At 42.1% G+C, this 14,456-nt stretch overlaps 1 protein-coding gene across 2 annotated transcripts in view; it reads left to right on the top strand.

The window, feature by feature from the left end:
* The window catches only part of LRP11 (LDL receptor related protein 11), a 40,762-nt gene extending 28,626 nt beyond the window's left edge, over positions 1-12,136 (top strand). The window contains exons 6-7 of one of the 2 annotated variants that reach the window (XM_008006673.3): positions 4,585-4,680; positions 10,219-12,136. In XM_008006673.3, coding sequence (XP_008004864.1) covers positions 4,585-4,680; positions 10,219-10,373 — 251 coding nt within the window. In that variant the 3' untranslated portion in view covers positions 10,374-12,136. The remainder of the gene's footprint in view (positions 1-4,584; positions 4,681-10,218) is intronic. The other variant, XM_008006675.3, reaches the window with a different exon arrangement.
* The last annotated feature ends 2,320 nt before the right edge of the window (positions 12,137-14,456 follow it).

The following is a 14,456-nucleotide window of genomic DNA, read 5'->3' as shown; positions in this document are numbered from 1 at the left end:
ATAAATATAGTATCAACTTGGTTCTTGGAGTAAAAAACTCTTATTTGCTAGCTGTGACCTTGAGAGCAGTATGGTTCAATGGAAAACGCCTGCTTTGGGTCAGTCCTGGGTTCTAATTCGCACCACCAATTACTAGCTAGTAGGTAATCAGTTTCTCTAAACTTCATTTCCTTACCTGTAAGAGAATAATAATCTCAGCCGGGCGTGGTGGCTCACGCCTGTAATTCCAGCACTTTGGGAGGCCAAGGCAGGTGGATCACCTGAGGTAGGGAGTTCGAGACCAGCCTGACCAACATGGAGAAACCCCATCTCTACTAATAATACAAAAATTAGCCAGGTGTGGTGGTGCATGCCTGTAATCCCAGCTTCTCGGGAGGCTGGGGCAGGAGAATCGCTTGAACCCAGGAAGCGGAGGTTTCAGTGAGCCCAGGTTGCGCCATTGCACTCCAGCCTGGGCAACAAGAGCGAAATCCATCTCAAAAAAAAAAAAAAAAAGGAGGATAATAATCTCTCATAATATGACTACAAAGATTGCATGAGATATTATATGTAAATATAATTTATGTCTCTCAGTAAATGTTAATGCGATATGAATTTTTGCTAGAACATTCAAGTCCAGTGGTATTCACTAGGAAACCAGGGTCAGAGAGCATCAAGTGTATAAGGCAGTTAATTCAAATAAAGAATTTGGCACCAAGTGTATAAAGCAGTTAATTCAAATAAAAATTAGAAATAGTGGGTTGGGCATGGTGTCTCACGCCTATAATCTCAGCACTTTGGGAGGCCAAGACGGGCAGATCACAAGGTCAGGAGATTGTGACCATCCTGGCTAACACGGTGAAACCCCGTCTCTACTAAAAAATAGAAAAAATTAGCCGGGTGTGGTGGCAGATGCCTGTAGTCCCAGCTACTCCAGAGACTGAGGCAGGAGAATGGTGTGAACCCGAGAGGCGGAGCTTGCAGTGAGCCAAGATCGTGCGACTGTACTCCAGCCTGGGCGACAGAGTGAGACTCCGTCTCAAAAAAAATAATAATAATAATAATAGAAATAGTGCAGTGGTGTTTCCAGTACTGAGTTCCTTTAAGAATTAAGATGAGCAAGCTCTCATCTTCATTGAGAAGAAACAGAGTGAGGTGAACACTGTAAATGCAGTTATTTTATGTTTTTTTGTTGGGTGAAAGACAAACCAGTTAATCCTCTGAAAAAAATCGAGAGTTAGTGAATTTTGGCACTTTGTTTTTATTCCTGGCTCATTTTTATTTTTATTTTTATTTTTTTTGAGATGGAGTCTCATTCTGTCACCCAGGCTGGAGTGCAATGGTACTGTCTAGGCTAAGTGCAACCTCCAACTCCCGAGTTCAAGCAATTCACCTGCCTCAGCCTCCCAAGTAGCTGAGATCACAAGTGTGTGCCACCATGCCCAGCTAATTTTTGTATTTTTAGTAGAGATGGGGTTTCACCATGTTGGTCAGTTTGGTCTCGAACTCCTGACCTCAAGTGATCCACCCGCCTGGCCTCCTAAAGCACTGGGATTACAGGCGTGAGCCACCATGCCCAGACCCTGGCTCATTATTTTTAAAAAGTAGGACTTGAGTTTCCAACCATGTGATCTTACCACTTCCAAATTTATTATTGGAGAGAGAGAGAAAGCAGAATGCATAGAAGTCACTTTGCAAGCTAACCCGGCATTATGGCATGGGGAGGAAGAAAAGGATGAAGGGAGAAGTGCCACGAGTGGTTTTTAGGTAATTTAGCAGTTTGATTTCCAAGCTGGTTCAGGGCTGCTAGTTTTGTGTGTGCGGCTGCTGGATGGACTGTTTTGCCTATCAGTGATTTATATCTCTACAGAACAAATCTTGTGTTTCTTTTGGAGATCCACGAGCAACTGGCATTTGAAAAAATCAGGCATTATTCACTTTAAAACACAGTAATGTTTTCTATATCTCTACCAAGCAAAAACTCAGGAACATTCACTGAAGTTGAGTGTCTGTAGTAATCTAAACAAGGCTTACATTGAACCTTCAAAATATTATTGAAAATATTCATATTTTTAGGTCAGGTGCTCACACCTGTAATTCCAGCACTTTGGGAGGCCAAGGCGGGAGGATCGCTTGAGCTCAGCAGTTCAAGACCAGCCTGGGCAACATGGCAAAACTCCGTCTCTACAAAAAAAATAGAAAAATTACTCAGGTGTGGTGATGCTTACCTGTAGTCCCAGTTACTTGGGAGGCTGAAGTAGGAGGATCACTTGAGCCTGGGAAGTTGAGGCTGCAGTGAGCTGAGATTACACCACTGCACTCCAGCCTGGGCAACAAAGGGAGACCCTGTCTGAAAAGGAAAAAAAAATACTCATATTTTCAATATGGATATCAACACCATGAGATTTGCACCATAAAAGCAGTGGTTAAATATGTACCTTTTAACTACCTCACCCTGAGAAAAAGTGTAAAAAATTACTGGCCAAAAAAATTGCACTCTGTCTACTAGCAGTAAAAGTATAATAAAATAAATAAGCTTCATGGTCTTATTTTTCTGTATTAAATAGTGTTTTCCTATGTCAGCAGCTGTTTGCAATACTTGTATAACTTCCTAGGCCAGAATCATATATAATAAAATCTTCTTTCTTTTCTTTTTTTTTTTGAAAAGGAGTCTCACTCTGTTGCCCAGATAGGAATGCAGTGGCACGATCTTGGCTCACTGCAACCTCTGCCTCCCAAGTTCAAGTGATTCTCCTGCCTCAGCTTCCCAAATAGCTGGGATTATAGGCACGCACCCCGATGCCTGGCTAATTTTTTTGTATTTTTAGTAGAGATGGGGTTTTGCCATGTTGGCTAGGCATGGGACACTGCATGTGGCCCTTATATAATAATATCTTATAGAACTACCTGGCCTGGGATCAGGTATGATATGAGAGAATCCAGGTAGCTGGAGAGGCCCGTGGTGACCACTGTCCTGGCTATTGCAGTGAGTTGGACAGTAACAGAACTCTATTTGCAGGGAAATCTGATCCTGCAGCCCGTGAGCAATGGCTGTGTTTTCCTCATCTCTCTCCTGTCTGAGCTCAGAGTTTATGGAGAAAGCCCAAATTATTGACTGTATGTAGGACCAACATACATGGATCTTTCTGGAGTAACAAGACACAGTAGACTATCCCCAAAGTGCCAGGATTATAGGCGTGAGCCACTGCACCTGGTGCCACTGCACACTGCAACTTTGTGACTTAGTAAATTTGCAAAACGCAAGTTACCAAAGAATTTTATATATGAACTTTAAATAGTCTTATTTCAGTTGCAGGAATTGGGAACATTTATGTTGATGCCATAAGAGTAAAGAAGCTTTAAAAATTTTTTTGTTTCTCAATAAAATTTGTCATTAGATTATTTCTAATTCATTGCCATTAAGCATTGTAATATTCAAAAATCCCACTTGAGGCTGGCCGTGGTGGCTCACACCTGTCATCCCAGCACTTTGGCAGGCTGAGGTGAGCAGATCACTTGAGCCCGCCTAGGGAACATGGCAAAACCCCATCTCTACTAAGAATACAAAAATTAGCCAGGCCTGGTGGCGTGCATCTACGGTCCCAGCTACTTGGGAGAATTGCTTGAGCCTAGGAGGTCAAGGCTGCAGTGAGCCATGATCGTGCCATTGCACGCAGGCCTGGACAACAGAGACCTTGTCTCAAAAGTAAATAGGCAGGGTGTGGTGGCTCACGCTTGTAATCCTAGCACTTTGGGAGGCGAAGGCAGGTGGATCACTTGAGGTCAGGAGCTCAAGACCAGCCTGGCCAACATGGTGAAACCCCATCTCTACTAAAAATACAAAAATTAACCAGGCATGGTGCGCACCTGTAATCCCAGCTACTCGGGAGGCTGGGAGGCAGGAGAATTGCATGAACCCAGGAGGTGGACGTTGCAGTGAGCCAAGATCATGTCGCTGCACTCCAGCCTGGGCAACAGAGAGAGACTCTTTGTCTGAAAAAAATATAAGTAAAATAATAATAATAATTTCCCCCTCAGTATTATAATGCAATAGTTAAGTACTACATCATTAAATTAGAAGTACTGGTTTCTACCAAGAAACCAGTTTGCATCCCAGCCCTGTGTGAACTTGGGTAGGAACCTGATCCTGAGCATAACCAGAAAAAAATTGAGCTATTTATACCTGCTATCCAGAGTTGTGGTGAGAAAGAGAAAGAGCATGTCTAAATGCCTTATATATACCATTGTTTGTTCTTCAAAGAAAAACCTTTCTGGTTTCTGCTTTTCACGGCATGATATCCAGACTCCTTGTGACTCTTCTAGCCTGAGATCTCCCTTCTCCAAGAGGCGTGGTGGTAGTTCTGGTGCAGGGTGTGTCTTCCGCTCTCTCTGTCGGTGGTTTCGTATTAGCTGCATACTCTGCTTTATTCAATAGGTCACCTTAGTTATTTGCTGCTTAACTATCAACATAGGCCTTTGTTTAGTAGAGAAATAAACAATTCTTCTCTAAGGCCACCTTAAAAAAAAAAAAGGCTGTGTTTTCACACGTGTTTCCTGAAGTTTCTGATGCGTACACCTTCAATATATATTCTTTCTTTTCTGCAGATAGTAGTTCCTCAGGGAAGGACAGAAAAGAGGAAAATTACATTTTTGAGTCAAAGGGCGATGGAGGAGGCGGGGAACACCCAGCCCCCGAAACAGGTAAATGTCCACCTTGGAAACCCTTTGCAGACTGTAGTCTTCTCAGAACTGCATGCCCTCTGGCTGAGGATATTCCCTGAAGCCATGAGAGCTCCTGACAGGAGCAGTCCATCAGTGGACCGGAAGAACTGGCTCCTTGTTGCTTGTATTGCACTGCATCTTTGGGCTCCTGATAGTAACCTACCATCTTTGGACCTCAGCTGCCTTTTCTATACACCCTTCCAGGTGTGACACCTGTGGAAAATGTCATACTTGTGGCATAGTGGGAGATCACAAGCTTTAGAGTCAGATGCCACAATTCAAATCCTTGCTCAAAGCTAGGCACAGTGGCTCATGCCTGTAATCCCAGCACTTTGGGAGGCCAAGGCAGGAGGATCGTTTGAGCTCAGGAGTTCAAGACCAGCCTGGGTAATATAGCGAAATCCCATCTCTACAAAAAAGTACAAAAATTAGCCAAGTGTGGTGACACTCGCCTGTAGTCCCAGGGAGGCTGAGGTGGGAGGATCACTTGAGCCTGGGAGGTCGAGGCTGCAGTGAGATAAGATTGTGCCACTGCACTCCAGCCTGGGTGACAGAGTAAGGCCGTCTCAGGAAAAAAAAAAAAAAAAAAAAAAAATTCTCGCTTACCCACTAAACTGTGTGACCTTGAGCAGGCTATCTTATCTCCCTGGATCTCGGTTTTCTCATTCGTAAGGTGAGGATAGTAACAATACCTGCCTCATAGAGTTGCTAAGAAGAATATATGGGATAATTAATCTAAAGCATTTAATGCACTGTGTGGCTCATATGATGAGCCAAATATGGAAATGATGGCAGTTATTACAGAGTTATTTATGATGAAAGAAGAGTAAAGGTCTTAGAGTACCTAGTTCTCTTTCCAACTGCCCTAGTGACAAAGACAGAAGACAATAGGAATGAGGGAAGGTATAGGAAGTAGAATATTTACTAAGTGGAAGAAGAATACAATAATGTCATTAATTTTGGTTGATTTTAACTAGCAAGAAAAGACTTTGGACACTATCCTGTAGAAAGGCAGGCTTTAATCTTAAATCCCACAGACTGGTAAAAGAAGCTTTAGGAGAATAAAATACAAACTTAAGTTATAAACATTGAGAAAACTTTCTTTTTACCCTATTTATAATATCAGGACAATATTAAAATATAATGTTTAAACAAAAGATAGCTAAGAATAATCCAGATGTCAAGTACGTGGGTGACCCCCTTGGTCTGCTGGCCTCCTAGACTTAGCCTGTCCCAAGATATTTGAATAAAAGGGGCTCTGTGCCCTATCAAGGGAAGAGGGAAACCAGCCCCCCTCTTGCCTCCCCGCCCATATGTATCCAGAGAGTCTCAGCTGTAGTTGGCTGTTGCCTATTCTGGTTGTTACATATATATATATTTTAATTTTGTTGTTGAGACAGAGTTTCACTCTGTTGTCCAGGTTGGAGCGCAGTGGCACGATCTCAGCTCACTGCAGCCTCTGCTTCCTGGGTTCAAACGATTTCCCTGCCTCAGCCTCCTAGTAGCTGGGATTACAGGCGCATGCTACCACGCCCAGCTAATTTTTGTATTTTTAGTAGAGATGGGGTTTCGCCATGTTGGCCAGGCTGGTCTCAAAACTCCTGACCTCAAGTGATCCACCCGCCTCAGCCTCCCACGGTGCTGGGATTACAGGTGTGAACCACCACGCCCAGCCTGTTACATATTTTAAATGTCACCCCCATTCATATGAACGGAATACATAATTCATCACCCTAGCTGGTTACTGAGAATACCATCATGGTGTGTTTAGAAGGAGCTAAAGCTGTAAATCTCAAATTATCCAAACTAAGCCAACTAAATATTACAAGTCAAGAATAGTTTTCAATATTCTGGCAAGTACTTTTGGGAGATTCCATTTTCCTTGTCATAAAAGCATTAAACAGGAGTCAGATCATACAGTTCAGCAGCCTCATATCTGACTTAGCGAATAGAACATTTTCGCAGATCTTGTCTGTTTCGTTGTTACCATAGCTAAACCTGAGCCCCGGCATTGGGATTGGCCTCTTCAACCACAGCTTCCTAACCCTTTAGCCTAAATGCTTGTGCTCATCTTTAAGCAAGTCCCCTGGACTAGGGCTGGGTGTTGCAGTCCAATTGGTGAGAAATGATTTGGGGTTCCTGGGGTTTCTGTGGGTATTGACCAAAGTCTCTTTTTTTGTCCCGTTCCTTTGTAACATATGCACCTTATAGGAAGGTGGAGGGAGAATGACACCTTGGGGCCACTTAGCCTTGTCAGAACTTCTTTCATCAGGTGGAGACTAGGAGGCAGTAGTAGCTACTAAGGCCCCAAACTGCTGACATGGAGAGACCAGGCAGCCATCTTGACACCTCCAGGGCTGCTGTGTGTGGAATGAGACAGCTGTAGAATCCAATGCCAGTCCATAGGTTTATCACCGATTTGTGTCTTTCACAATTCTCTGGAGGAATGCTGGCCTCTGTTTGTTTGATACCTACCAGTCTCTAAAGCAGCTTTCCCACCCCCTCCTCCGGCACCCAGACACTTTCAAACTGTTCTTGAGAATGTTGTTCAGGAGTTTTACCTGGGATTCTAAAAATACACCAGAGTTGAAGTGCCGTGAGTGTGTCATCAGCTCCAGGTCCTTTTGTCTTCAAGAGGCTGCCACCTATACCTGGGACCAGATTTAAGCCCAGTAAATCAAGACTGTCTGGAGTGAACTTCCTCAGCTACCTGCCCCCCAAATGTAAAAACTCATTTGGTTGCATTCACCCCTCTTCCTCTCCTCCAGTACTAAAGGAAGAGGGGTCCCCTCTTTCCAAGGTCTCTCTCTCTGATCTGGATATAGCCCCTGATTTCCTCAGGTGCATTGCTCATCATCTCCTAGCTCTCCCACGTTTTTCATCTGTTTCTCTACTGGCTCATTCCCCTGACTGGGATCACCTTCAGATTTCTTAGTATGTAAAGAAACAAAGTAACATCCTCTCTCTTCTGTCCTCCCATAAATGAATTACTAATTGCTAAATCCAGTGGGCTCTCCAGGCTTTACCTTACTTGACCTCTCCTTAGCATTTGATTCAGCTGAGGACTTTCTTCTTGGACTAGTCTCTTTCCTCAGCTTCCAAAAGCCCACTCCCTACTACAGTGGTCGTCCTCCCGTTTCTCTGACTTGTCTTTTTCTGTTCTTTTTGGTCCTCTTCTTTTGTCTGCCCTCTAAATGCTGGTGTTTCCCAGGACCTTGTTCCTGGCTCACCTTTCTTCTTCCTTTCTCTCTGGCTGTCCTACCCACTACGTGACTGCAGCTACTACCTTTATGCAGAAAGGCTCCCACATATTTAGGCCCAGATAATCCAAAAGCCTAAGAGAAAATTCCACCTGATCGCCTGTAGGCATATCAATCTGAAAATGTCAAACTTATCTCCTTCAACCACCCAACAGTCTCTATCATACATCAAAATCACTCAAGCAAAAATCCTACAGACCAGATAGATGGACCACCGATTTTATTAATACATCTATGCTTCATACATAATTTTATCATAGTAACTATAACACTTTGTTGCATTTTTTCCCATTTAAATGTCTGTCTACCCAGACTTAGTCATTCAAAAACTGTCTCATTTACATTCTGCAGAAGTAGTGGTTAGAACCACAGGCTCTGGGGCTGTCCTGTCTGTGGTTATTTACTAGCTCTACCACTTAACATTCTTAGACCTAAGTCACTTCAGTCTTTCTCTTTTTTTTTAAGACAGGATCTTACGCTGTCACCCAGGCTGGAGTGTAATTTAAGAGCTCACTGAAGCCTCTACCTCCCAGACTCAAGTGATCCTCCTGCTTTAGCCTCCCAAAGCATTGGGATTATAGACGTGAGCCACTGTGCCCAGCCTCACTTCTCTTTTTTTTTTTTTTTTTTTTTGAGATAGGCTCTCACTCTGTCACCCAGGCTGGAGTGCAGTAGCCTGATCATGGTTCATAACAGCCTCAACTTTCTGGGCTCAGGTGATTGTCCTCCTTCAGCCTCTCGAGTAGCTGGGACTGCAGGTGCATGCCACAACTGGCTAATAATTTTTGTAGAGACGAGGTCTCGCCACGTTTCCCAGGCTGATCTTGAATTCCTGGGATCAAGCAATTTGCCCACCTTTGCCTTCCAAAGTGCTGGTATCACAGGCCTGAGCCACCGTGCCTGGCCCTCACTTTATTCTTGATACCTTACCTCCCTCATTTGTAAAATGGGGATAATAATGGCACCAATTTATGTGGTGGTTGTGAGAAATCAATGATTTAAGCTATAAAGCTGGTATTCTTGGCATTAGTTTATCTTGCAGGGGGTGGTATTTATTTACAAATAAAAGGATTACCAGCATTTAGCTCAGTGTCTGGCACATGGAAGAAGGCTTTTAATGAATGCAGAATGAATGAATGAATGAAAGAGCAAATGTTATAGAATGAGCTACACAAGGGAGATGTTTCTCCTCTAGTTCCGCCAGTCAGCAAGATCCCTACAGCTAAAAACAGTTCCACCATGTCATCTCCAGACCTGGCCTGGCCACAGAGTAGATCAGACTAAAAATAGAGCCTGCTAAGCTAGATAAAAAAGACTGATCTTGGCACACCCTGTTCTTCCAGACTCCTGGAAGCCTCGCTGCTTCTAGTCTGGTGTCAAGGATCTGCCTCACAGGAAAAACTAAAGAGATGTTTTCCTTTAACGTCCAAAATCACACCAGCATATTTGGAAGTTAGTTTTCAACAAAGGTTCTACTGACTGAGTCAGTTCCCTGGATTTAGAAAGGAAATAAATTTCTTAAGCCCTAACCAGAACAAGAAATCAAGAGTTAGTTCATATTTAGTTGAAGAATGATCATGTATGAATCCATAAATATAGTCGATGACTACACAAAAAAAATTCATGATGAGAATGCCTATTTAAGTTGGATGTAAGAGTGATGGTAATATGTGTACCCATTGATGCCATACAAATTTTGTAGGAAGCTGGTACAGAATTTGGTTTTAAAGAGGTCTGTGTTGGCCGGGCGTGGTGCTCACACCTGTAATCCCAGCACTTTGGGAGGCCAAGGCTGGTGGATCATGAGGTGAGGAGTTCGAGACCAGCCTGGCCAAGATGGTGAAACCCCGTCTCTACTAAAAATACAAAAATTAGCTGGGTAGAGTGGCAGATACCTGTAATCCCAGCTACTTGGGAGGCTGAGGCAGGAGAATCACTTGAACCTAGGAGGTGGAGGTTGCAGTGAGCCAAGATTGAGCCACTTCACTCCAGCCTGAGCAGCAGAGCAAGGCTTCGTCTCAAAAAAAAAAAAAAAAAAAAAGTCTAGGTTTGGGACCTGACTATAACTTACAGCCTCCTAGGCAAATAAGCAAATTATGGAACCTCGGTAGTTAACCTGCAAAACAGTGGTAATGCTAATACCAATTTGTTTGGATGAAAATAAAATAGTGCATGAAAAGCACTTATCATATAGTGACCAGTAGCTGTTACTGTGACTAATCACTGGCTTGCCCTCTTCATGTCTAACCTTCTCAAGGTGCGGTGCTACCTCTGGCGCTGGGTTTGGCTATCACTGCCCTGCTGCTTCTCATGGTTGCGTGCCGACTACGACTGGTGAAACAGAAACTGAAAAAAGCTCGTCCCATTACATCTGAGGAATCGGACTACCTCATAAATGGGATGTATCTATAGGAATGTAATTTAAATAGCTTGGGGCAAGGACATGTTTTGTTTATAATTTATACATCTATTAAGTTCTGGATATTTACAGCTTCTTTCGTTTTTAATTGGGCCAGAAGATTCTGCAAATCCCAAATCTTTGTCTTTATTATAAAAAAAAGTTCCTTAGGAAGTTGTAACATATTTTGCAATTTAGAGAGGAATTCATGATTAAAGATTTCTAAAAATATAATTCTGATTTATGTAAGCTGTCCCTGAAAATAGAAATTTGTACTTAGCTGAGAGAAAATTCAGCATTTCAGGAGGTGGTATTAGGATGACTGTGTTAACCCCTTACTTTTTAGAAGCCAACTGTTGGCCCCTTACCATGCTGGACTGCTATAGGCCCAGCTTCCTCTCGTTCTGTGGCCCTTTTCTTCCTCTTTGAAGCTCCCAATGTTCTTTTTCTTTTCCCCTCTAAACCTGTTTCTGAGAGTGGATCTCAAGCGAGTTCATGCCTTCAATCAGATGTTACTTATGGCGGGTATACCTAAATTATAAACCTTATGTACAGGTCAGTGAGCCTCGGGAAGATGAGTGTGGGTCCTTCCCAGTCCTCTGACATCATGTCATATAGGTGGCTGCCTCCTTAGACTGACCTTTGGGAGGAAAAAACCCAGACTTTGAATTAGAAAAGCTCTAAGATGGTCATGCAGTGAGATAGGAAATCAAGATGAAAGCAGAGAATCTGGCATGCCAAAAACGAACAGAAACTTAGTTGAGGGCAAAGAGAGCAAGGAGAACGTTTAATACTTCGCTACATCAAGTCAACACTGCTCCATGGTGAGATCACAGCAACTCATTTATATATGTATAGCCTTTGTTGATGAAAGAGAAAAATGCCAGTTGAAGAGAGGACATTGAGTGGATTCCTGGGTACAGCTTTTGTAAAATATCATCATGGCTTTCATCCAGTGGAGTGAGTCGATTTTTTTTAATGTTATAAAATGTTAGAATGTGCCATCAGCTCATGCCAGGCTTTCGTATTTCTAGGGCATAAAACAGTTTTTCAGAAATTCATCTTTATAGAAAACCAGCATCTAGCTTAGCATCTTTCCCCTTTTAATTTGTAGGCTTTTAAAGGCAAATTATTCCCACCATCACTTAACGCCGGGATTATACACATTCTAGAAATGATTCTGAGAGGAATGTATAGTATGGTATACTATACATATACTATCTACACTCACATGATGTTCTTATTTACATATTTTTTAACCATAAGTGGCAAATATTTAAAAATATTTGAAAAACACTGCAGAATCTAGTACACTTTATTTTTAGACTGACCCTGAAGTAGGTTGTTCTTTTAACAAAGGGTTTAATTTGGGTGGGGAATATAACATATCAAAATACATGAACAAATGGAAAGTTAATTCTAGAAAAGCAAAGAAATTGGGTATCATTTTTGTTTCTTGGGAAGCTAGTTTTGTTGAATGTTTAGAATTGAGCAAAGGTTTAAATTTTTCAAGGGCAGTTTAGAAAAATTAACTTTGTGAATGAACTTAAGATGTCTGTACTCTATATGTGATGCTGTGCAGTTTGTTTTTGTATGGAAAGATGTCACCTATAGCCATAACCAATAAAATAAAAACTGATGAGGCATGCAGCTTTCAGCACATCTTTTATACCTGAAGAAATTAATTTTGTGTTGCTATGGTGTTGAAATATCTGAGAAAAGATGTTCTGTATCTATGTAAACATGATTCCTTTAATAAATTGTATTTTATTATTAAGTCTTTTTTTCCTTTTAATATAATCATAAGTTGCTATTACTGACTGAGCTGTTACTGCATTATTTGGATTCAATCATACCAATCCTATTTTACAACAGGGGAAATTGAGTATTAGAGAAAGTGACTTGCCCATAGCCACATAAAGCATACTGGAGGGAAGGAGAATCAAGGTCTACAAAATATTTATATTACCAGGTAGACTGAATGTGACTTTTAAAAGTGATCTTACCTGAAGATTATCTGGTTGAAGGAGTTCTGCATCTAAGACAATTGAAAAATAATTTTAAAGGGAAAGGTGTCCACAATTTCTCTCTTAAACATGTTCTTGTGTTTTACTTGTCTTTTCTTAAGGCTCACTTAAACCTCCTCCTGAACACTGAAAACTTACTTTTTCCTTTCATTCTTACTAGACAGCAGCTACTCCTCCAGCCTTCCGCAGCATTTTACTGTTTCAAATCAGCTGAGTACCCAATACGTTCTCTTCCATAGGAAAATAACAGGATTTTTTTCATCTTGCTCCCAATGACTTCAAAACCTGTGGTCCGGCCCCACAACTGAGTCCCACTGAGCAACACCTCCCTTCAGTCACTGATGGCTATTCACATTGCTCTTTACTAGATTTTCCTTTGGCCCACACATAGAGATGCTTTTTCTCTTTTTTTGAGATCGAGTCTCACTCTGTTGCCCAGGCTGGAGTGCAGTGGTGTGATCTCAGCTAACTGCAACCTCTGCCTCCCAGGTTCAAGTGATACTCGTGCCTCAGCCTCCCGATTAGCTGGGACCACAGGTGTGTGCCACCATGCTCAGCTAATTTTTGTATTTTTTTAGTAGAGATGGGATTTTGCCATGTTGGCCAAGCTGGTCTCAAACTCCTGACCTCAGATGATCCACCTGCCTCGGTCTCCCAAAATGCTGGGATTACAGGTGTGAACCACTACATCTGGCTGAGATGTATATTTCTATTTGTCTTTCCATTTTGCTGTTCAAGGCCCACTCTTGATTACTTCACCTGTGTAAACAAACAGGTGTGCTGTGCCCCAGAACACAAGCCACCATCCTTACCCTCAGATGTTCGCTCAACATAATGTTGATGCTGCCTCTTAACACAGCATCTGAGCCTGAGATTCCATAATTTGGGCTCCTTGTTAAAGTCAATCATACTGTCTCAAAACAATTTCATGTTTTGGTTTGCTTTCTCAAAGTGGATTATGCCACTTTATTCCTAGCAGAATTAATGTTCTGTTTTCTGGATTCCAGGTTTTCTACAATTTTTCGGATTAAAATTGAACGAGAATTTCTAACAAAGACCTGCCCAAGCTGAATACAAAGAGGGAAAAGCTTAGTTTGCAGTTTGCCATTCACAAATTTCTCGTCTCACAGATGCTTTTTAAGCATCTGTGTTGCAGACTTTTCTGTTCCTGTCCCCATTTTCCAACCTACTGGATTCTAGTATTCTAAAAATAAAATGAATATTTTAAGTTATAGCTACTTTAGTGGATAAACACAGATTGTCCAGCTAAATAGGAAACCACCAAGGACAAAAATAAAGTTAGACATCCCAAAGCTGAATGTTTTTGGGAATTGACGGGTTAGAACTGAGCCTTCTCCTATATTTCCCATATTTAGGTCTAAGCATATCTTCCTTCCTAATTATTTTAATTCTCAAATCACATTTAAAAAATCTTGTTATGTCATCACCCTGCAAATTGGAAAGAGATCAACTTACTATTCAGCTTAAATCCTTTTATGAAGTTATTTCAAAATTTAGGAAACTTCTCAAAATATTTTAATACAAAAATAATGTTACTTTTACAAAAATAGCTTAGGGAAATTGGGCCAGGTGCGGTGGCTCATGCCTGTAATCCCAAGACTTGGAGAGGCCCAGGTGGGCAGATCACCTGAGGTCAGGAGTTTGAGACCAGCCTGGCCAACATGGTGAAACCCTGTCTCTACTAAAAATACAAAAATTAGCCAGGCATGGTGGCACACCTGTAAAGCCCAGCTATTCGGGAGGCTGAAGTGGGAGAATCACTTGAACCAAGGAGGTGGAGGTTGCAGTGAGCTGAGATCATGCCACTGCACTCCAGCATGGGGAACAGAGCAAGACTCCATCTCAAAACAAAACAAAACAAAACAAAAAAAGGGCCAGGTGCGGTGGCTCACGCCTGTAATCCCAGCACTTTGGGAGGCTGAGGCAGGAGGATCATGAGGTCAAGAGATCAAGACCATCCTGGCCAACATGGTGAAACCCTGTCTCTACTAAAAATACAAACATTAGCTGGGCATGGTGGTGCACGCCTGTAGTCCCAGCTACCTGGGA

This window comes from Chlorocebus sabaeus, chromosome 13 (assembly GCF_047675955.1).
Source record: "Chlorocebus sabaeus isolate Y175 chromosome 13, mChlSab1.0.hap1, whole genome shotgun sequence".
Taxonomy (NCBI): domain Eukaryota; kingdom Metazoa; phylum Chordata; class Mammalia; order Primates; family Cercopithecidae; genus Chlorocebus; species Chlorocebus sabaeus.
The sequence above is the reverse complement of the archived record's forward strand: the minus strand, read 5'-3'. Positions and strand labels throughout refer to the sequence as shown.